Genomic DNA, 25833 nt, shown 5'->3' on the forward strand with positions numbered 1-25833 from the left:
AAGCCATTAGACCCTTTCGGTACAGACAAAAATAAAAGTTCACAGATTTACAAATAACTTACAGGGTTTACAGAAGGTAATGGTGAAAGACTTCTCTTGAAATATTAGTCCATGAAATGCCTTACTTTTTGAGAAAACGGTAAAACAATATAAATTCTCGTTAGCGAGAATTACGGATTTGTTATAAACACGTGTCATGACACGGCGAAACGCGCGAAAACAGGAGTGGGTTTTCCCGTTTTTACCACTTATCTTCACATGCTATTTGTAGCATCAAACCATGGAGGTAGACATTTCGTCCTTCATGATCAAACATGCGCGCGCACAGAGTTCAACAGGAATCCAAAGTCCACCTTTTTGATGTAGCAGCCTATAGTGATATAGCGATAGCAACAAGAGGCGGGACCAGTAGGCAGCAAGCTCATAATAAACAACCACCGACATCGAACTGTGTGTTATAAGTCTCGAAGACCAGCTCGTTTGTAGTCGTTTAATAAGTCGCTCTGCTGCCGCTGTGTATTGATTGTGTATTATTGTTGTTTACTGTTTGCGCTATGGATGATTACAGCGCACAATACTAGAAGTGTTGTTTTTACCGGAAACCATTGAGGAATGACAGTTGGACTGAATACCTTCTGGACATTTTCACATATCGACACGAGGTAAGTACTGCGAGAGTTATTGTTTCGATGCAAAGCGAATATCAAAACAAGAATTCATTACCTTTACCGTGTACAATGTCATTAAGATCGGGTTTATTTTTTTCTCTCCCAGTATTGGTTAAAGTTAAGAAAAGGTGTCGTGGCCGAGCGGATAAGAGCATCAGACTCAAGTAATGGTGGCTCATCGGGATGTGGGTTCAAATACCGGTCGCGACACTTGTGTCCTTGGGCATCGCTTAACCAATGCTTCTCTCTACCCATGATATTTTGGAGTGCGGTAACTCGCAGCGCCGAAAGGGTCCAATGGCTTTAAGGCCCAGTGTCTTTAAAGACAGTGGAAACTATTGGTAATTGTCAAAGACCAGTCTTCTCACTTGGTGTATCTCAACATATACATAAGATAACAAACCTGTGAAAATTTGAGCTCAATCGGTTGTCGGAGGCGAGATAATAATGAAAGATAAAACACCCTTGTCACATGAAGTTGTGTGCTTTCAGATGCTTGATTTCGAGATCTCAAATTCTAAACTTGAGGTCTCGAAATCAAATTCGTGGAAAATTACTTCGTTCTCGAAAACTACTTCACTTCAGAGGGAGCCGTTTCTCACAATGTTTTGTACTATTAATACCTCCCCATTACTCGTCACCAAGTTAAGTTTTATGCTAATATTTATTTTGAGTAATTACCAATAGTGTCCACTGCCTTTAAGGCCCAGTGATCGGGGGGGGGGGGGTAATAATGTTGGAAACACTTTGATACGCCTTTCGGGCGGTGATAAAGTGCTATTTTATCTAAAAATCGATATCTATTTCAAAGACAGTGGATACTATTGGTAATTGTCAAAGACTAGTATTCACAGTTTGTGCATCTCAACATATGCATAAAATAACAAACCTGTGAAAATTTGAGCTAAATCGCTCGTTGAAGTTGCGAGATATTAATGAAAGAAAAAACACCCTGGTCACACTAAAGTTGTGTGCTTTCAGATGCTTGATTTCGTGACCTCAAATTCTAAACTTGAGGTCTCTAAATCAAAAAACGTGAAAAATTACTTCTTTCTCGAAAACTACGTCACTTCAGAGGGAGCTGTTTCCCACAATGTTTTATACTATCAACAACCGTTCCCCATTTTATTACTCGTAATCAAGAAAGGTTTTATGATTAAAATTATTTTGAGTAATTACCATTAGTGTCCACTGCCTTTAATATTATTTCAAGCTAAATTTGTTGAGATATTGCCAAAAATCCGGAGCGGCTAGGAGCATTCAGGAAGAATAATAGTAGCACATAGTCTGAGAAGCATTACTGCATTAACGCTTCTCATATTCAAATTTGGGGGTATAACGTTTATATGTTTTTACATGTAACCACACTATTTCTAAGTCAAATGTTTCTATCGAAAGCTGCTGTATGCTTCTAACCAAGCGTGTTGGTTGTCATGAATATTTTAAGAGCCCAACATAAACCTTCCTATTCAGGCTTTTATTTCGTAGTGATGGTTATAGGGATTTCTGCTTGATACTATAACACTATAGCTGACCCCTAACCCATGTACATGTGATGTTTCATTTGTTTTGCTTTTCCTTTCTCATGGTTTTGTGTATTTTTTTTTCATTTACATGTTGGCTTATCCAGTATGTGTCTCTTAAAATTTGGTTTTATTATCAATAAATAATACTATAAAAAAAAAAAAAAAAAAAAATTATGTTTTGCTATTTTATAGTTTTGCTATTTTATGGTATTATCCATGCTAACGGTTCATATAGTTATACAAATAAACTCTATGACTTTGACGTCTAAAAAAAAGGGGGAAAAATGAAAACATGCGGGCAAAATACTACAGCGTAAATCATTGAGATCACCGTAAAACTGCTTGTAGTTTTATGGCACAAACCCGGGCCACCAAGCCTTCACGTGCACTGATTACTCAAACAAACTTTTCACACAGATCGTACAGATTATGAACTATTTATTTACAACTATTACACATGATACCCAAATATAAAGCTGCTTAAAATAAACGAGGGGATTACGAAAATTCTTAAAGGGACACGCTGCCTTGGATCGGGTGAGTTGCTCTATATATGAAAAGCGTTTGAAACCGTTTGTTATGAAAGGCATAATAAATGGTTGGAAAGGTGTTTTAAAAGTAGAGTATAATGATCCACACAAATGATCATGCCCCCAACTTACACGCCTTTTCCTTATACGTCGTGAAATAACACGGCACGCCATTTTGTGGTCAAATTTTTGACTCCACAAAATGGCCGACCGTGTTTGTTCTCACAATAAAAGGAAAAGCGTGAGCAATTTCGAGGCGTAGGTGGATCATTATCTCTTAAAACACCTTTCAAAGCATATCATGACAATTCGGTTTCAAACGCTTCTTTAAAAGCGTTTGAAAAACCACCAAGGTAACGTGTTCCTTTAATATTCACAGTGGTATACGTGTTTAAAGCATGCACGCACGAAGATTGGAACTGTGCAAATAATATTTGAATCATATTACCCGTTTTTGGTTTCGCCTGTGATTGTACGAAGTCCCGGTATAGCAATTTGTTTTTGTATGCACTACAAAATTGCCACATGTATTATTGCTTTCCATTAGGGACATCTTTCGTCTTCTAAATCGATTTCAAAAAAGGGAATCCTTTTGTAGCCCAACGAAGGGGGTGTCCCTTTAAGTAACTGCACGTTTATCAAATGAAATCATTGTATCAGATGAAATCACTGGTTCTGTTAGACCTCAACAAAAAATATGCATACAATAAAAAAACCTGTTTAAATCACATTAGGTCTTCATGATTTGTTTTTTCTTCGCGGATAAAGACATGGGGCCAGTCTAATGATGGTGTTTTCCCAGATGCGGGTCGCCATTTTGTTTACGGCACTACGAAGCTGCCACTGTCGTAGTGCTTTTCAATGGGAGTTCTTTCCTTTCTGAATCGATTCAAAAGGGGAATCTTCAAACAAAAATCAGGAAAATATTTGAGGATGCCAATTCTAAATAGCAGAAGAATCAATTGCATCTGGGTCGGTCCAAATAATGAGGTCGGGGTCTTTCTAAGTGTTTTAGTTCTCGGAAGCCCTTGAAAATATTGATATTAAAAACAATATTAATCCGACAATAATCTGATCGTTCAGCATCAAGGCCAATTTTTCACAGAAAAAACCCCAAAACATATATATCCGTATTTTTTATTGGGCTTGATTGTCTACCCCACAATTATAATACTCTACAAAATAGCCGGCGTTGTACTTAGACTATAATTAGACTTCGATTATTATTAATGTCCATAACGGAAAGTATTTTCTTGGTAACTTTAGTTTTTGTAGATATATTTTTATTAATACAATTTTAAAATTTGATGTGTTTGTGTCGCTGGGCACCTCTGAAAAACAGTGTTTCACTGAGAGGTTTCCCCAGAGTAAATAAGAAATACATAAAAATCTCACTCTTCTACTGCAAACTAAAAGCCATATAACAACTTAAAGAGTGTCCACACTCTCGGTTTTTACACGAAATATATGTCAGCATACAAACTCACTTGGAAATGGGCAATTGTATACGGTGAGTTGTTGCATAGTATAAAACATTGTGAGAATTAATAACTTCATCTGAAGTAACGTAGTGATTGAGAAAAAGGTAATTTCTCACTTGAACATTTGAATCTGAGAAAGACTTCAGGCTTGAAGCCTTTCTCATGCATTTGGAGGCATACAAATTTGTGACCAATTGAGCCAAAGTTTACACAGGCTTGTTATTTTATGCATGGTACACACCAAGTGAGAATACTCAGTTGTTCATAGACAAATTACCAAAGGTGTTCAGTGCCTTTAAGGCATAGGTGGATCCCAATTTAAATAAACAGTTACAACAACAAACACCAAAACTGAAAAGAAATTATAATAAATTAACATTTATAATGCGCCATGTTTTTGGTCACAAAGTAAACTCTTTTATTTTATGCATAGGCCTATATGTCGGGATATAGAAGTGAGAATACTGGTCTTTGGCAATTACCAAAGGTGTCCAGTGCCCTTAAATAAGGGAATACCAGGGGTAGCGACGAGTTTTTAAAACTGCTATTTAAATCTGCAGGGTCGTGGCCGTGCGATAAAGGCCCGAGCGTTTCGGATATGCATTCGTACAGGTTATAACAGCTCCAGCTGGTCATTCTAAGCCGTTTAAACACCCCTCGTGACGCACTCTCCACCAAAAGGAATAGCTGAGTCATTTATGAATAAAGCATTACACCTACCGTTTCAACTGGCTCCCTTATGCATGGAAGACTCGGGGCTCGGCAATATTCCCATTCTCCAACTTCGCCGATCATCACCACTTTCACTTCAGCTATCGCTTAAAAATATTGGCTGAAATGTTGCTGGTTGATCTTATCTGGGCTATCTTAAAACTTTCTAGGAAGGTACTCCCAAACCTTGATCAGTAAGGTCAGCTATTGGGTTCTGTCCCTGCCGTTCACCTCTGTATACCCCATTCGATTCCCGCACCAAGAGCCTTGCATGTGGACCGGGTTTTTCAGTTACTGTGATTGCGTATAGGTCTTCCCTACATAAGGGGTTTCCTCCCATGTCTAAAACTGAAATGTCTTCATTGTCTCCTTCTAAAATAACAACTTGTAGTGATGTTTCTTTTATAGTATGCTCTGTCGACTATAGATTCAGATTAAGATATTCTTGATCACTTCATTATTAGGTACAGCTCATACTCTTAATGCTATACCGCACTCTTCAATACGCTGTCGGTCTCCCCTTCCATCACCATCAACTAGCCGGGCCGACTCGGTCCTTTCAGGCACAACGGGCGAGGGCACCGGGTCCCAGGGCCGCCCTGGGTGCAGCGCGAGACCCCGCCGCTCGGAGTACCGCAAAGAACGGCTATGAGCCAAATTCCCTTAGGAATTTTCTTTCTGTTCCTTACAAGAAAACCAGCTCTTTGTTAACCAAAATAGCCTGTCTAAAATTAAGCATAAGCACAAAGGAAACTCGCTGCATAGGACTTGTAACGTAATTCCACGCCCTAGACATTTTTGCAGGGATTTGGTAAAACGTATGCGAAATAACTCCTTGTTGTCATGCTTTCACCTTTTGTTCCTATAGCTGTGAAATAACGACAGAATCATTCATTTGGGTGGGGTGTATGGGTAGATATGGGAATATTTGAAGGCACGCCAGTCTTGTCTCTGGTATGATTAATTGGTGTATCCAAACGTATACATACAATAACGCATAAATTATGTAAACATTTGAACTTAATATTGCACGAGAACAATGAATGAAAAACACCCTCGTTGCACGTTCAAACGCCTAATACTCGTTTCAAGGTTTCAACCTTTGATTTTGACCACACTATACAAATGTGAAATATACGTTACAATAGACATAACACACAAGTTGTTATGCTAACAGTTATTTCGATTATTTACCAACGGTAAATATTTTCTTTTTAAATGAGTAAAAACATCAAGTTCTGAAAACCGATAGTGCATAGGCCCAAAAGGTTTTTTCCCCTCTAAATTCTTATGAATCCGGTAAGCGGTGACAGATCAGGCTTAAGCTTTCACCATAGTTTTGTTATTTTGTTTATATTATATTGAAACCAACGATTCTTTTCAGACCCCCCCCCCCCACACACAACCACACACTCATTTAGAGATCATCATTACATGCTGTACCGCAAACCTTTCTATATCGTGTTTCCACCATGCTAAGTTTCAAATTCTACGAATAATAATATCGATTTACACGAAGCATATTGATACACATGCATGTCCTTAACAATGGCCGCGTGCTTAATCATAATACTTTATATAAAAGATTAAAAAAATACATGATCTAGGTAGTAAACAAACAAACAAAAATTAAAAAAATGACAAAATCACCAAGACACGCGAAACACACAAAATCATAAAGAAAGAACATGCTTAAACCAAAATAAAGTTTGGAATTAATAGTGGATAAATCAAATGTACGTCTGTCTCTTGCTGATAAACTATTTTTTACATATGTTTTTTTTTTTAATAAACTAATTTTTGTAATTTACATTTTGTGATATCGATTGCCCATTGATGAAAACGGAAATAGGTTACCGATGTCACACCTGCAGCTTGGACATAATCTGCCAACTGCAGTTGTTGATTGTGCGTTATAAAAAAAAAAAAAAAAAAAAAAAAAAACTTATATCATGTTAAGTTGAATAATTAAATAAAAACCACGCATAATAAAAAATAAAATTGCATACACGGATGCATAAAGGCAGTGGACACTATTGGTAATTACTCAAAATAATTATTAGCACAAAACCTTACATGGTAACGAGTAAATGGGAGAGGTTGATAGTATAAAACATTGTGAGAAACGGCTCCCTCTGAAGTGACGTAGTTTTAGAGAAAGAAGTAATTTTCCACGAATTTGATTTCGAGACCTCATGTTGAGAATTTGAGGTTTCGAAATCAAGCATCTGAAAGCACATATCTTCGTGTGACAAGGGTGTTTTTTTTTCATTATCTCGCAACTTCAACGACCGATCGAGCTCAAATTTTCACAAGTTGGTTATTTTTATGTATATGTTGAGATACACCAAGTGAGAAGACTGGAAATTGACAATTAAATAGTGTCCACTGCGTGTGCAATCGCAAATTCATGAAGTAGCGTTAACATAATAAAGTAGCTGCTTATTATGTGGCCAAACAGACCCAAAAACAAAACCAACACCAGTTCATTTTAATTAAAAGTGTGTAATTAGTTCTTCTGCATGTACGTTACACATGCATTAATGTTCCATTGGTTATTAGGATCGTGTATGTCATGTACGTATATTTTTATTAAAGAAATGTTGAATTCGCATTGGAGATAAAACAAAATTATACTTTTGGTTTTTACCCTTACACAAATATGTGTGTAACAATATTTGAAAATTTATGCAAGTTTAACATCTGTAATATTATTTCCATTGTTGTATTTTGGTTTATGTCTTTCTTAGATGTGTTTTTATGTAGCCATGATAGCATCGGAGTTAAAAGCTTTGGTGTCACCGTTATTAGTTGAAGGAACATTACAGAATTGGTTTTTGCTAACAAAACAGTTGCCGACAGTGTAAGCACTTTATGTAATCCACCATATATAAACTGACAAACCTGTATAAGTTTGAGACCGATCGGCCGTCTGGGTCACGAGAGAATAGTAAAAAACAGATTCCACATTTTGCATTGCATCGATGCAAAAAAATGAATAAATGAAAAATGAATAAAACGCTCACTGAGCGATAAACTCAAAGACGCGATGTTAGATTATTTAATTCTCATCAAATATGACATTTCAGACGGAAATATTCCAAGGGATGTTTTCTACTATCATCATCATTAGACCATGTAAGTTTTATGTAAACCTGATCTTCACGATTTTTGTATTTTTTTTTTTTAAATTATAGAATATTGGTGTTCGTGGGTTGGCCCTGGAATGGTTTAAGAGCTACTTAACACACAGAAAACAATTTGTTTCGTATAATTCTAGACAATCATCCAATAAATATATTTCTTGTGGAGTTCCTCAAGGTTCCGTATTAGGTCCTCTATTGTTCATTATCTATATAAATGATATTTGTAATTCGTCTAGTTTGATCTCCTTCTGTATGTTTGCAGATGATACAAGCCTTTTATATAAACACCACAATGTTGACGTAGCTATACAAAACCTTAACGTAGAGCTCGTTAAAATAAGTAACTGGCTTCTAGCAAATAAACTGTCAATTAATGTTCTGAAAACAAACTATATCATTTTCTGTGCTAGGCAAAGAAAATATGTGCGCCATGTACCCCTCTGTTTAAATGGCAGTGCTCTAAACCAAACAAAGAGTTGTAAATTCTTAGGTATTAATATTGATGAGAACTTGTCCTGGAAAAAACACATACATGTTTTAACCACCAAAATCTCAAAAAATGTTGGTATTATGAATAGATTGAAATATTTTCTACCGCAAAAGATTTTGTTAACTTTATTCAATGCATTCATTCTTTCATATTTAAATTACGCAATATTATCCTGGGGTCACGGAAAGGCACTATGTAACAAACTTTTACTATTGCAAAAGAAAGCCGTTAGAATTATTACAAAAGCCAATTATCTTTCTCATTCAGCTCCTATATTTGCCGAACTTAAAGTGCTCAAATTTAATGACCTGTATCGTCTGAACTTAAGTAAATTCATGTTCAAGAACAAATACCGCCTGTTACCTAATAGCTTTAATGAAATGTTTATTTTAGCTTCATCATTACATTCCTATGGTACTCGTAAAGCATTGAAGGGGGATCTGTATATTAATCACAATAGAACTTCAATTCATAAAAATAGCGTTGTGCAACGAGGAGTAGAATATTGGAATAGTCTTCCCATACATTTTAAGCAACCTTCTACAATCAGTACATTTTCAAGAAAACTTAAACACCACTTGCTAGATACTTATCTGTAATGCCATCAAAATCTAATGTTGTTCTTTTTAATCGTTTGCTTTGTTTGGTCTCAGCTGTCAGCTTGTGTATACCTGTGTGTCTGTTTTGTCTCTCACATAGAGAATACTTTGGTACACTAGTAGTAATCGGCGTCTTAATTCACGAAAGCGAGATGTCGGGTTTTTTTTTTTTTTTTTTTTTTTTTTTTTTTCATACTGTCGCATTATTTTGTTCTCTGATTTTTATCATCATTGATATAAGGCAAATTTATGTACCTGTTACCTAATAGCTTTTTATTTATTTAATCGGCAATCACTCTACCTGTATTTTCGAAACAACTACAAAAACTACTACTCAAATGCATATTCCTTATAACCCTATAATTCATGACTTTAATAGTACGAGTCCATTTAATGATGACTCGCCTTTGTGTTGTTTGTAGGCCTACACCTATCGTCTGACCATGTTGTCCCTTGTCTTTGTCTTTGTTTGTGTTCCTTGGTATCATGTTTGTCTGTCAATAGGTTAGGGCACAAAAGCATTTTGCTTCACCTTACACCTAAATGTTGTCTTTAAATACTACATGTTTATTTTTTTGAAGTATTGTGTACCTAATCATACCTCATACTATATTGCTTGTTTTAATTTTGACATAAATGTACGCTATTGTATTATTGTTTTGTATGACAGCATTGAAATAAATGTACTGATTATATATATCTTACCAATTCTGTAACAATCCTTTTCAGGCTTGTGCACCTGTCCTATTGTCCTTGTTGTATTGTTTTATTCATCATATTTTACTGTTCTTGCTCTTATCATATAATAATAAAATGCTTTCAGGCAGTTGTGCTGAGATGGAAGGTATACCGATCAAAGGTATACCGATCAAATGATTTGATTTGTAAAGATATGTACTTACATTTTGATAGATTGATGGATTTCCTCATTTTTTCCTGTCGTAAAATTTTAATATGTTTATAATAATTTTGTTATGCGCCTGTATTTATATGTGTACATGTTATGGAATGGGCGCAATATAAAATAATAAATTATTATGATGATGATTATTTATTTTTTTACGTGCAAGGCTTTTTAGCCCTTAGTCTTTTTTAGGGGGGGGGGGGTAAATAAAAAATAAAATTATTAGTAAATTCACGAGCATGCGTCTATTTTATGTTGATTTTTGTTCTTGCTCGTCGGTAATATCGTACAACCTTGAGTCTGAATTTGCTCATGCCGTCTAATTACATGTTTCTTCAATTATTGACTGCCATGGAAGTCTCTCACAAGCTACTGGAACGTGGTTTGCTTTGTTGTGTGTTGCGTTGGCAACCGCATGACATCCGCTATTATAGTACGGTTATCACAGGGATAAAGACCTCGTCGCGTAGACCGCCTCGTACTTTGCACGGCTATTTTTTGTTTCATGGTTTGATGCATGCCGTGTGTGGTCTGTCAGTTACTCGCTTTTGTATAGCTTTTTCCCAGCCAATTTCAGCAATAATTATTTGATAACATTATCAACGCATTCAAATTCACACCTCATTCCCCAGTCTTATGACCTTTTACCTGTATCTGTTGTATTGACTTTAGCTCTATACTTTAGCATGAGTATCTTATGCCTGTTTGAAAACAATTTTTTTGTTGACCTTTATTCCAGGCCAAAGAGAAAGTAAACAAAACATTTAAAAAAAAATACAATTCCTGAATCAGGTGGGATGTGGTACGATTTAGGTTCCTATATGGTCAAAGTCAAGGTCAGGTACGGGGTCAGGGTAGAGTCAGGATATTAGAATGAAGATTAGGGCTAGGTTTATAAAATAATATTCATAAATACCTCAGACAGTTTCGCTATTCTTATTGGTGGAGAGCGCGTCACGTGGGTGTGTATAAACCTTTGTTAATGACCAGTCAAAAGTGTTGAAACATGGGCGTGACACGTGAGCTTGCACCTGTGCTTATAAGACAGTTTCTTCATTCCTATTGGTCGAGCGCAACGGCCGGGACAGTTGTGCCTCATCACGCGATACGCGCGACGCGCACAGCATTCCCTTATAAGGAGTTATTTTACTTTTTGACCAAAAGTGTTAATGGTTCTTTTACTGAAAAGGTATTTATGAATTGGAATCAAGGTGTGTTGAATCGGTTTTCAAGTGGTTTAAACCCGCCGAGGCCTGGTTCTTGACAACTCGACTTCGTCTCGGTAAAAGAACCAGGTCTCGTTGGGTTTAAACCACTAGTTGAAAACCTCGTTACCACACATTGATTCCATTAATAATAATACAAATGTGGCTTCTTATATAGCACACATGTCCGTCACCCAGTGACTCTCCTGGCGCTGTAACAGGCAGTTTTTCCTGCAAGATGTGGGACTACGTTTGAATTATGAGACCTAACTCTGATAGCACCATGTAATGTTTTACAAAGTGCTGTGGCGCAATTTGCTGCCGATCAGACCAGGAACACCGGGGCTAATCCCAGTCTCTTTTCGATAATAATGCACTGGGTTTTACATGCGTTACATAACACATGGACCAACGGCTTGACGTCCCATCCGAAGGACGAAGCAATGGTTAAGTGTCTTAAGGACACAAGTGTCACGGCTGGGGATTCGAACCCACACTGTGCTGATCAGAAACACCTGAGTTTAAATTCAGTGCTCTTAACCGCTCGGCCACGACACCTCTTTGTCTATAAACAAAGTTAAATTTAAATTGAGGGATAACAATCACTATATCTAGTTTTCACTGTGTTTTCTTTCAGTTAATAACAGAGGCTGGACGAGTACCGTTGAGCTTATCTTCATTGACGCCACTGGTGACGTATTCAACCCGTGCGGAATTGTTAAGACCAAAACAATTTTAGCAAAAAGACAATGATATGCCGTGTAAAACTGTAATACAGACTCTAAAAAAATGATAGATTTCTGAAAGTTGGAGTAAAAAAGGGATATTTAAAAACAATACACTCTTCAATACCATTTAACAAAACACTGGATATGAACTACGGATAATATCATCCAATATGTTGTCATTTTGTTCAATTCGGCTACGCACCTTTTATTTAGCAATTATTGCCTCTGCTTCTGTCCTGGTTTGGGTAACTTCGCGGCAGCACGCACCAAAGCTGTTGTACCCGTGGGAAGCCCAGAAGGCCGACGAAGTGGTAATCGAGAGGTGGCGAATTGGTAGCCGCGAAGAGACAGTCTCACATAATGATACTGTTCAGAAGGAACTGATGCGATTGCAGAAGCTTGTGATGACGATGAAAGAGTCTATGGGAAACCAAACCAGACCGACAGAGGAGCACAGAGAGGTAGGATTAGTGTCCGAAATGACATTTGTTTCCCTCAAATTCCTTTTACATACCGTTTTAAATGTTATGCTCGCGCGCCTGCACATATTTTGAACTATTGGCTCTAGGTATAGGCTGAAGGTCTTTACAGCAAATGTGTGAGCGTTTAACCTCTGTGACCTGGCACTTGACTTCCTTAACTTGACACTCAACTTCTAGGACTTGAAACTTGATTTATGTTAGGATTCCAGTCTTGACCTTTTGGGTTTAGGACTTGACCTTTAGAAACTTGAGATTTGACCTCTATGACTTGAGATTTGACCTCTACGACTTAGACTCGACCAATAAGACTTGAGACTTGACCTTTATGGCGTGAGGCCAGGGCCCAATTTCATAGAGCTGCTTAACGGTAAGCAAATTTTTTCGCTTAACGTAGCAAAAATAATTGCTTAAAACCATTCGGATTCCATGCTAAACGTACACGAGCTTAAGCACGTAAACAATCTGCGCGCGGAGATTTTATATCGTTTGCTTAAGCAAAACAGAAGAAGGCAGTGTATTTTGCACTGTGTGCATGGCCTAGGGCTGCTTAACGGTAAGCAAATATGTTGGCTTAACGTAGCAACAAAAATTGCTTAAGCGTAAACCTATTTCACCAGCGGTTGCTAGCTTAAGCACGTAAACAAACTGCGCGCGCAACATTTTAGATCGTTTGCTTAAGCGAAAAAGAAGAAAGTACTGACAAAATGGCGGGCGAAATAAATGCGGAGTGCACTCGAGTGGCGATAAAAAAAAAGTCATCACCTTCTGTGTCTGATATGTATTATTTGTAATGGTTCAAAGTGCCCCTCGAAAGGTTTACACACTAATTTGAAAGTAAACAAGAAGATAATTATACATGAATTGTACAGCATGATTCTGAAGCATTTTAGACACTCGTTTATTCGCTACACCTACCATACAAACGCACGTACAATCACCGCTTTGCCGGCACAATAACATCGTTTGCATTTAGTGTTGCACTATGCGCTGTGTGAATAGGGTGCTTAAGCAAAATAGAGGCTTTAAGGACCCTTTTTGTTTGCTTACCTATAAAAGCAAAAATCAAGGGTATGAAATGAAAATTTACTAGGTGCGCCCGTTAAGCACAAAATCGACCGTTACGGGATGCAGCTCTTTGAAACTGGGCCCGGCGCTTAAACAGGGTGCTTAAGCAATGGGACTTTAAGGACCCTTTTTGCTTGCTTGCTTTGCCGTTTTAAGCAAAAAACCTTGCTTAAGCAAGGCTATGAAATGAAAAACTTGCTAGGTGCACCCGTTAAGCACAAAATCGACCGTTAAGCAGCTCTATGAAATTGGGCCCAGATCTCAAAACGAGACATTCCCTCCAGGACTGTTGCGTAATGTTCGTTTAACCCATTTACACTTATCGTTAAAGGCAGTGGACACTATTGGTAATTACTCAAAATAATTATTAGCGTAAAACCTTTCTTGGTGACGAGTAATGGGGAGAGGTTGATAGTATAAAACATTGTGAGAAATGGCTCCCTCTGAAGTGCCATAGTTTTCGAGAAAGAAGTAATTCCCCACGAATTTGATTTCGAGACCTCAAGTTTAGAACTTGAGGTCTCGAAATCAACTATCTAAACGCACACAACTTCGTGTGACAATAGTATTTTTTCTTTCATTATTATCTCGCAAGTTCGATGACCGATTGAGCAAAAATTTTCACAGGTTTGTTATTTTATGCATTTGTTGGGATACAGCAACTGTGAAGGCTAGTCTTTGACAATTACCAATAGTGTCCACTGCCTTTAAAGGCAGTGGACACTATTGTTTATTACTCAAAATAATTGTAAGCATAACAACCCATTGAGTAGCGAGCAACGGAGAGCTGTTAGTGGTATTACACATAGTTATAAACGGCTCCCTCTGAAGTAACCTCTGGATTTTGAGAAAGAGGTAATTGTCACTCAGAATATTGAAAGACTCCAGACCTGAAGCCTTTTTTAGGCATCTGAAAGCACACAGATTTGTGCAACAAGGATGTTTTTTTCAGCCATTTGTCTCTTGTAACTTTGATGACTAGATGAATCAACATTTTTGCAGGTTTGCTGTTTTATGCATGACCGAAGTGAGAATAGTGGTCTTTGACAATTACCAAAAGTGTCCCCTGCTTCAACGTAAGGCTGCTTTAAGTTGTCAAGAAAGGGCAATAAAATGCAATCGTGAACGTTAGAATTGAATATGGTGTTTGTACTCGTTTATAGAACAAATAAAAACTGTAACGATATCCAACCCCCCCCCTCAAAAAGGGGGGGGGGGGTCGGGTCCATTGACAACATTTGGATACAAACCCTTTAGAAATATGCGATAAATCGTTTCTCAGAATCAAATGTTTTTTTATTCCTTCTTTTTATGTTATTGATTTCCAGTCAGCGGGGAATTTCAGACGATATAGTTGAACTGGATGCTTACTGTACTAGCATTACCATATTTATAACAAGCATTTAAAGGATAGAAACTTTAAAAAAAATCACTTGCAATGAAATCGATACAAAAATCATTGTTAATACAAAACAGGATTCAGGTGTCGAGGATACTGTCATGGGAAAACGGCATATGTCAAATTAGTACGTGTAACATCGGAAGACAACAATACTCTGCATGGCATATACGTACAATGATTGCAAATTAACGTTACTTTATGGTGTCGCCTCACTATTGGGCCGTAGTTATGTTTTATACCCCCATCACTACGTTCTGAAAAGTTTTGTCGTGGATGGTGCAAGTCGTGGTTATTCACACAATCACTCTGTTATCGCGATACACGCCCGCTCCCGCCTCGCCGCGCACGTATCAATTTAACCGCACGAGAGCTGCAATACAACGGAAGGTTCCTGCCCATTTGAAGCTGTCACAAAAGAAATGACGTGTGTGTGACACCTAAATGTAGCCCGAGCCCAAAATGTAGCCCACAGACGTGCCTTTATTAATAACCCACATACCAGGGTTTAAAAATTGGGCACAGCGTCACATGTAATGTAGAAGTTCCTATGCATGGTAGAATGTTAGATAAACATTCAATCGTGCTAATAGTGATTAAACTTTCAATCAAATAAAATACTCCCAATGAATGGTTGCTTTGTTTTAATATTCATCACAAGTTTTGAATAGTTGGCTGTACACAATGTAACGAACTTGTGACATTTTTTGTGTGCATTTAACCTCGGTTGCCAAAAACTGGGGTTGTGGCGTTCCAGTATTGTCTCAGCCGCCCGCTCAAGTCCCACTGTATTTGTTTTTTAAAGGGGTAAATATTTCGAAATATCTCGAATGTAAAAGTTTGACGTCTTTTTACGATCATTTCAACACAAAATAATTATCATAATCATATAAAGAGAACTTATAAACCGCCTTACAACTAGACCATCAACCCTAAAGCGCTTAGCAAGGAACTAAGTACTGGATTAAACTTATTTTTTAAAGGGTCTATGTACTTTTTGTAGGACCCAAAACACAATGTCCACAGATTTACATTAAACTTACACAGTTTGAAGATAATGATAGTAGAAAGCTTCCCTGAAAATATTATTTGCTGAGGTGATGTAGTTTTTGAGAAATGAGTAAAACAATGTCATGAAATAAATTTTCGTCTCAGTGATCATGAGAATTAGTAAATTATTTTAGCATGTAAAAACGTATTTTCATGACATTGTTTTATTCATTAGCTTCTCAAAAACTACAGCACCTCAGCGAGTAATATTATCTTCAAACGGTGTAAGTTTAATGTAAATGTAAATCTGTGGACATTGCGTTTTGTGTTACAAAAAGTACCCATATCCTTTAAAGATCGCCTAAGCAATATTAAGCATTCAACATACTTAGATTCACAACCAAAATGTCAGAGTCTAAACTCCCATAACGATTGACCTGTTGGGTCACTCCACCCAGGGGGTGTCTGTGTGTGCATGGTGTCCACTTACTTTGCAAGCAGAGGTTGCGTCTGCTGTTGTATGCTACGTGCAATATCAAGCCTAGTTGACACAAATATTATATAGATTTTAATGTTGATGAATAGATTCGAAGAAGATACAAGTAGGTCGGTGTCTTTGTACCACCAAAATTCAAATCTCTTCTCAAAACTTGTGTTATCATGACTCAGGTTTTCAAAGACTAATTTTGTTGTGTCTGTTTTTCTTTCGATTTGTTTTGTTTTTACTGCGCCTTGAACACCAAGCAGGGTAGATATGTCCGCATGACAAGTGTTGTTGTTATTGTTGTTATTAAGTTTTCATTTTAAAGACAGAGGACACTATTGGTAATTGTCAAAGACCAGGCTTCTCACTTAGTGTATCTCAACATATGCATGAAATAACAAACCTGTGAAAATTTGAGCTCAATTGGTCGTCGGAGTTGCGAGATAATAATGAAAGAAAAAACACCTTTGTCACACGAAGTTGTGTGCGTTTAGATGGTTGATTTCGAGAACTCAAGTTCTGAACTTGATGTCTCTAAATCAAATTCGTGGAAAATTACTTCTTTCTCGAAAACTACGTCACTTCAGAGAGAGCCGTTTCTCACAATGTTTTATACGATCAACCTCTCCCCATTACTCGTAATACCAAGTGAGGTTTTATGCTGATAATTATTTTGAGTAATTACCAATAGTGTCCACTGCCTTTAAGTATTGAACAAACAAAAGCATCTGCCTAAAAGATGAGCGGTAGTTCTAAAACAAGAAAATATACATATATAAGAATAATAATAATTATTATTTTTAATTGTACCAACAAAAAGTAAACGATAAGTGGTAGTTCTAAATTAGAAAATGAATTATTAAATCACAGCCCGTATTTTAAAGCCATGAACAAACAATAGGGATGGTGGCAATGCCATACACTTCAAACCAACCATTCAGTGCATGAACAGCATTTTACCGGTAGAGGGCGCTATGGTGTTCTTAGAACAAAATGATCGTTCCAGCAAACAAAGACTTAACTATAAGACATGTTTGCGGTAACAACAAGATAATATATTTTATCTTGTGCAGACTTACCAGGTAAATATCCATTACAGTTTAAGTCTGCTGCCACCTAGCGTCCAAAATAGTCCCCCTAGCTGCAGAATGACATTCGCCCTGTCCTTATCCGTAAATCACGAGCCTCGAAGTGTGACGTCAGATATAGTGGCAATGACTCACCTATCCTTTCATGCTTCAAGGCTGCTGAATCGGACGAACAATGTTTCTACAGTTCATGTTTTTATTCAGCTCTCATATATAGAACTACCTCAAACCCTGCTTACGTTTTCTTTCTTTTTAAAAAAACATTCTAAATTGATCTATAGCACCAGAAATGTTCAAAGACTCTGTCATCTCTAATTAAATACTCCAAGTGGTTCAGAGAGCGTTACCGGCCGGACGTCAAACTCTTCTTGGACGAGGATGACACCCGTCACTATGACAATCTGTCGTCTAACACACTTCCGTTCGGGTTCAAAGGTCAAAATAAAACCGGTAAGAAAGTCTATTTTTTCATACAGGCAGGGCACCAGTCTAATTGGTTCACTTGCACCGATTTCACAGCCGCCCTCCATAGTCCGCCATTTTGGAATTCAAGTTGCAAAAACTAACCTCATATCTATAGAGTAGGCGAATACCACACGAGCAGTTCCTACAACACACATGCATTGTGACTTCCAAAATCGCGCATAAAGCAAACGAGTCATGACGTCATGTGAAGTTGGTATATAGTTTATGATGTGGCGCATATCTTAACATAACATGGAATTAATTTGCACAATATAAATGAACGCATTTATTTCTTGAAAGTTTACCTCCATTTCTGTCTCTTTCCAGTTCTCAATCAGATGTTACTGCACGAGAATTTCACTAACCCATCGATTCACAAAAAGAAGGCAGGGAGCAAGACGGGGTGTGTCCGTTGCGCTGTGGTAGGGTGCGGTGGCATTTTGAACGGCTCCGGAGCTGGCGATGAAATCGACAGTCACGATTACGTCTTTAGGTGAACAACAATTACATAACTTGGTTAGGCATTTTTTGATCCAGAAACCGTGTTACATTAAATAATGCGAGAGACACTGCATCCTCTACTGATCTGTGTTTCTTGTAAGCAAACTGATAAGGATCAAGAGCAGGTGGAATATTAGCTAAAATATGTTGCCGTACCAGAGACTCTAAACACTTTGCAACAATTGACGTCAAAGCAACTGGTCGGTAATCATTTAAACAAACAGGTGTACGCTTGGGCACAGGAATGACAAATGAATGTTTAAATACCTTAGGAACATGACAAATCTTCAATGACCAATTAAAAATAATACAGAGAATGTCACACAGTTCATTTTTGCATGATCGCAAAAGGCGAGAGGAAATCCCATCCCGACCAGGAGCCTTCCTCTCGTTTAGTTTGGACAAGACGCGGCGGGTATCGTCCAACGAAACCTGAAATGGAGGATGAAGGTCATCGCTATAAGGTTTACAGAAAAAATGTCGCCCGACGGCCTTTTAAACAAATACCTCTGGTTACAAAATATAGAAGTGTTCCAACTGAATGCAACCATTCAAATTAACTTGATATTAATAATAATGGCAAATTCACAATAAAGGGCGCCACCAATGTTTGCCTCAGAGAAACAGTTATTATAGCGCATTACAAACAGTATATTCTTTCACAGAAAGGCATGCATTTGCGAGATATATTTGTACGATGTATGGTATGCCTTTAAGTCGGTTTATATATTTACCCAACATTGTTGGGTATAATTTTAGTCAACAGCTGTGAGTTCATAGACCCAACATTGGTCAAAGTATTGGTTGTTTTGCAAAGTAAACAAACCAATCCTGTACAGTTTTCACGTAGAGACATTATTGTTTCTCACTTGGTGTATCTCAACAAACCTGTGAAAATTTGAGCTCAATTGGTCATCGAAGTTGCGATATAATAATAAAAGGAAAAACACCCTGGTCACACAAAGTTGTGTGCTTTCAGATGCTTGATTTTGAGACCTCATATTCTAAACTTGAGGTCTCGAAATCAAATTCGTGGACACCTTCTTTCTCGAAAACTACGTCACTTCAGAGGGAGCCGTTTCTCACAATGTTTTATACTATCAACCTCTCCCTATTACTCATTACCAAATAAGGTTTTATGTTAACAATTATTTTGAGTCCACTGCTTTTAAAGTTACACAAGTTATGGAAAAACTTAAAAATAAATGTGTATGATTCAAAATCTATTTTTGGGAAAGTCTAAAAACGAGCTTAACTTCAAATTCGGGATTTTCCAACATACGTTTTGGACGTAGAGGACTTGTGGCCATTGGTGATGATGCTGAAGTAATAATGGAAGGCATTTGATGACATAATGTGGCAGCGCAGACTTAACAAGTAAATCCATTGTTTTAGTAATGTGCGCATGCTCAATTGAAACTAAACAATGGAATTTTACCTAGTAAGTCTACTGCCACCTTGTATTCCAAAGTTTCAAATTATTAAATGGACTCATGAAAATAATATGTTGTTGCCCTTTTAATCCAAAGAGTGAACCGTGCTTTAACGAAAGGGAGATTCGCCAACGACGTCGGAAAACGGACAACATTTTACACCTTTTTCCCCGAGTCTCAAAACATCCAGGATGTCGAAGACAAGGTTAGATGTCTTTATCTTGATATGGAATTTACACTTTGTGTTTAAAGGGAAGGTACACGTTTGGTAATGGTCAAAGACCATGCTTCTTACTTGGTGTGTCCCAACATAAGCATAATATAACAAGCCTGTGAAAATTTGAGCTCAACTGGTCATCGAAGTTGCGAGAAAATTATGAAAGAAAAAAAACCTTGTTGGACGATTTGTTTGCTTTCAGATATGAATAAAAGACTTCTGGCTAGAGGGAGCCGTTTCTCACAATGTTTTATACTATCAACAGCTGTCCAATGGTCGTTACCAAGTCAGTTTTTAATTTAATATTATTTGTTTTGGGTAATTACCAAACGTCTACCTCTCCATTAACTGGCAGGAAAGGTATGCGTTTGTAATTACTCACTCTCAAAATTAATGACAATAGGAACTATTTTGGTTTAGAAGCCCAAGCCGTGGATTCAAAATGGCAGACGCGCATTATTCGGAGGTGCCTGCCTTCTTCTGCTTTGCGCAAGTGATTTATTGGCCCTTTTCAACAATCCGGCAATAGCCTTTTCCTATTCTGGACACGGCCGTATTGTTCTGCATTTCGTTTGTTCTTCGTTAAGGTCCGAGTTAACCGAGACATTGTTTTCTTCCTATACTCACAGAATGTTCTTCTGTTCTTTACGATGTTTAAGAAGTACGACGTAGAGTATGGGTTGAACATGATTAAAGACGTTCCACCTCCACCTTACATATCCAGAGGAAAAGAGCAGTAAGTTTGAAATGTTTTTTTATTTAGATTAAGTTTTTTTTTTTGCATTTAAAACCAGAACATTTTCTTTTCACCAATTAACAAACTTGGCAATTCCATATCTATACCTCGTCTCATCCTCATGAGTAATGAATCTTGTAAGTGAAGTGTCATCTGCATACTTGACCATGGAACACTCGTGGCATTACTACATCTAAGATCGCTTGTATACAATGTGAACAGTACTGGGGATAAAACATATCCCTGAGGGGCGCCTGTATTGGTATGAACAGTTTCAGACACTGACTGCATCAGTCTAACTCTCTGTGATCTATTTGTCAAGAAATCGTTTATCCATAAAATAAATAACGGGTTAACATTCATCCCCCTCAGCTTGCCAAACAGAACATGAGGCTGGATCAAGTTGAAGGCCGAAGAAAAACCCACGAACATTTACTATTATTTATTGATTATTTTATTCCAAGCTCAATAAAATTACACACACATAAGAGGTATAAGCAAGATATGGAGGAGGAACATGTAAATTTTCCTATAACCTAAAGGTAAAGTCAGCCGAAAAAAAATATTTATAAAAGGTACAGACCTGCCATATACAATGTACGGGGGGGGGGGGGGGGTAAACAATAACAAAGATATCATATTAGTAAAACAATTAAAAACTTAATGGTACGGGCATAATTCAAGATGGATTGGAATGTGTATAAAACATAAAGGCTGGGTAAAGGCATAGAGTGACTAATTAATTCCAATTTTAACTTTGAAGAATTTCCGTGATTATTTTGTTACATTGTTTTAAATGGGACCAACACAAAATGGCTCTGAACTAAAAGAGATTTAATTTTGACGTTAAAATAAAACCCTGTCATTTGCCAACTAAATGGCGTTGCCTATCCTAATTTACTAACTGATAGCAATCTCACAGTCTTCTATGGTGGTCTGGAGATCTTGCATTCCACCATTCCAGGGGGCACCATGAATGTGTGCACGTATGGTCAGGTGACATGTTTCAAACAATTACTGCAGGACAGACTAAAATACTCGTTCATGTACGAGTCAATCGGAAATTCCCTAATATAAGCGTATTCTCTTAGAAATCAGGGAAATTGAGATTTTCACTAAGTTTATACGCATATATTATTAGCCACTGAGTTACTAAGTGGCAGTGTGGCACACTAAGGGTTAATGGCATACATTTAGGGGTGGTTTCAGCCTTTATATGCAAAACTAATATGTTTGTTTTGTGTTTGTTTTTCATCAAAACAGTTTAATCCGCAAGCCCGCATCAGATCCACGGAGGTTAAAAATCGTTCACCCCGATTTTTTCAAATACGTCTTTCACACTTATTTAGATGACAAATCCGCTCGGCCAACTACAGGTAAAACAGCAGAACCGATGCCTTTTAAAGGCAGTGGACACTATATGGTAATTGCCAAAGACCAGTCTTCTCACTTGGTGTATCTCATCATTGCATAAAAAAAAACATGAAAATTTGAACTCAATTGGTCGTCGAAGTTGCGAGATAATAATGAAAGAAAAAAAAAAAACCTTGTCACACGAAGTCGTGTGCATTTAGATGGTTGATTTCGAGACCTCAAATTCTAAACTGGAGGCCTCGAAATCAAATTCGTGGAAAATTACTTCCTTCTCGAAAACTACGTCACTTCATAGAGGGAGCCGTTTCTCACAATGTTTTGTACTATCAACCTCTCCCCATTACTCGTTACCAAGTAAGGTTTCGTGCTAATAATTCTTTTGAGTAATAACCAATAGTGTCCACTGCCTTTAAAGGAGCTGTAGTGTAACGATCAAAGCTGATTTTACTTTACGTGAACTCTCACACAGCTACACTCTACGCGCGTGCTTTCCCCCTGGGCTCCGTATCATCTATAGACTTGATTCAAGTCCCTATCTTGTGCGACTAGCAAATACAATGTAGCTATTGTGGTCCCGTGGCACAGGTTTGGGGAATGCCGGCCGCGCAAAAATAGCTGACGTTAGGCGATACGGGACTGAAAATAAAAGGACTTTGACTCACGGAATTGGGACTTGAGTCGAGTCTAGATCTATGAAGAGCGCTCGCGCGCAGAGTATAAGTGGGTGAGAGTTCAAAGGTCTGGGTACAGCCATATGCCTGCTTTCTCACCACGGCACTGTGCCGTGGTCGAGTTACTCAAAACACTTTTCAAACGAGGCACAGAGTCATTTGTCCTTCAGCATTTTATCAATTAATTGTAATAACTAACGTGGATAATCAGGCTGCTGCCACCTAGCGTTACAAATACACTCATTGAACCAAATACATTCTTTAACTTTATACAGGTGCGCTGGTCGTGGGCCTAGCCTTACATATATGTGATGAGGTGACAATATATGGGTTTGGCTACGACCCACGCTTCACCATGCACTACTACGACACCAAGTTTGTCACCCATACACAAGCATCGACGGGGTCTCATGACGTGGACAACGAACGAATGCTCTGGATGAAACTGCATGATGAGGGCGCTATCAGGCTTTTCAAAAGAGACGTTTGAACTTCGGAAATCGTTTTCCTTAATATATCCCTTTTAAAATATGTTCCTTTTGTATTTTAATATTTTCTCTTTCATTCAGACTTGGGAGTTACACGGATACAGTTTGGTGCAATGTTTTTAAATAGATTAAGGTGTATACATGATGCAACACTTTACAGGTCTATGTGGTTCAAGCTTACGTCTTTTAAACGTTTGCCCGAGCCCCATCCCCAGCATTGGATGTCATATCTCGTGAAACGTTCCAGATCCCGGTGTCAAAGACAAATCTATCCCCCATGCTCTTATATAGCGCACAAATCCTTAGGTGCTAGATCGAGGCACTTGTGGAGAGGTGGAACATTGAGTAAGAATCGATACAATGGAAGACTTTGGAACGCTAGGTGGCAGCAGACCTACCATTGTTTACGTAGTTCTGAACATGGGCACATACATGACCGAGAACAATGGAATGGTAAGTCTGCTAAGTCCCAAAAGTCCCCCCTTGGCAACACTTTACAGATCTATGTTGACGCCGGTTGAGCTGACGTTTTATAAACATTTGCCTCGGCCGAAAAAGGGTGACGATTCAAAAGAGGGCGATATCAATAGAAGTTTGACCACAGTTCGCCATGTGGGGAACACGGAATCTCCTGCCACACCGGTCGAGGTAACGTCTTTAAAACAGTTTGCCCCATCCTCATACATTTCGTGAAATGTACCAGATACAGGTGTGAAGGGAGAAGTCCTGCCCACCCGGAGATTCGGCCCCCCTGGAAAATTACTTCCTTCTCGAAAACTACGTCACTTCATAGAGGGAGCCGTTTCTCACAATGTTTTGTACTATCAACCTCTCCCCATTACTCGTTACCAAGTAAGGTTTCGTGCTAATAATTCTTTTGAGTAATAACCAATAGTGTCCACTGCCTTTAAAGGAGCTGTAGTGTAACGATCAAAGCTGATTTTACTTTACGTGAACTCTCACACAGCTACACTCTACGCGCGTGCTTTCCCCCTGGGCTCCGTATCATCTATAGACTTGATTCAAGTCCCTATCTTGTGCGACTAGCAAATACAATGTAGCTATTGTGGTCCCGTGGCACAGGTTTGGGGAATGCCGGCCGCGCAAAAATAGCTGACGTTAGGCGATACGGGACTGAAAATAAAAGGACTTTGACTCACGGAATTGGGACTTGAGTCGAGTCTAGATCTATGAAGAGCGCTCGCGCGCAGAGTATAAGTGGGTGAGAGTTCAAAGGTCTGGGTACAGCCATATGCCTGCTTTCTCACCACGGCACTGTGCCGTGGTCGAGTTACTCAAAACACTTTTCAAACGAGGCACAGAGTCATTTGTCCTTCAGCATTTTATCAATTAATTGTAATAACTAACGTGGATAATCAGGCTGCTGCCACCTAGCGTTACAAATACACTCATTGAACCAAATACATTCTTTAACTTTATACAGGTGCGCTGGTCGTGGGCCTAGCCTTACATATATGTGATGAGGTGACAATATATGGGTTTGGCTACGACCCACGCTTCACCATGCACTACTACGACACCAAGTTTGTCACCCATACACAAGCATCGACGGGGTCTCATGACGTGGACAACGAACGAATGCTCTGGATGAAACTGCATGATGAGGGCGCTATCAGGCTTTTCAAAAGAGACGTTTGAACTTCGGAAATCGTTTTCCTTAATATATCCCTTTTAAAATATGTTCCTTTTGTATTCCGAGGATTCCGAGATTCCGGGTCAAGCTGACCCAGGAAGTGGTTAAAGAGAAGAATCTTGAATCGGATTATGCATAGTTTGGACTAATTTCTGGCTTCAATTTGACAAAGATTTCCAGGTCATATTGACCCAAAAAGTGGGTCAGGCCCTATGGATTCCGGATCCGTGTTCTTAATGACCCGGAAGTTCTAGAGTGTTAGGCAAAGTTTGTAAAGAAGATTTTTGAAGAAAACAAAACTCTGGTGCAATGGAATTTAAAAATTGTATAATTATTTTGAATATCTTAGATTGCCAATTTGTATATACTGGACATCTATTATGCAAGATAGAGAACTTGTCAATAAAATGTTACAAAATTAGACTACCTTTGACTATTTGTTTTTATACAAGGTGTTTTGATACAAATAATATCTACTTTGGATGTGAAAATTAGATAAAAGTATATTATAAACTCCGTTAAATACAAGAAGATAATCACAAACATATAGCTCTGTCGAGGGGTTGGCTGTGGGTGTATGTGACTGTTTGATGGGACGGGGTGGTCTATTGTACATCGCCGGTCATTAAGAATTAAATGAGTAAAGAGAAGTACCTGACGGAAAGATGAGCCTTTATCATGGCCGTTGTTACCACCCCCAAGTCTCGCTGATAATATAAATGTAAAGAGAGGGAGTGGTGGTAGGGGGAGGGGCGGTGATGGACATGTAGTAGACCTCGCCGGTGTCATAGGGAACGT

General features: G+C 38.2%; 1 protein-coding gene across 1 annotated transcript; it reads left to right on the forward strand.

Annotated features, from left to right (window-relative positions):
- Positions 1 to 421: 421 nt before the first annotated feature.
- On the forward strand, positions 422 to 25428 carry LOC139949185 (CMP-N-acetylneuraminate-beta-galactosamide-alpha-2,3-sialyltransferase 1-like). The gene is made up of 8 exons (XM_071947582.1): positions 422 to 662; positions 11898 to 12449; positions 17778 to 17946; positions 18289 to 18454; positions 19992 to 20100; positions 20742 to 20848; positions 22112 to 22224; positions 23169 to 25428. Exons 2-8 carry the CDS (start codon positions 12159 to 12161, stop codon positions 23381 to 23383), a joined length of 1170 nt encoding a protein of 389 aa, XP_071803683.1. The 5' UTR covers positions 422 to 662; positions 11898 to 12158; the 3' UTR covers positions 23384 to 25428.
- The last annotated feature ends 405 nt before the right edge of the window (positions 25429 to 25833 follow it).

Source organism: Asterias amurensis, chromosome 16 (assembly GCF_032118995.1).
Source record: "Asterias amurensis chromosome 16, ASM3211899v1".
Taxonomy (NCBI): Eukaryota; Metazoa; Echinodermata; class Asteroidea; order Forcipulatida; family Asteriidae; genus Asterias; species Asterias amurensis.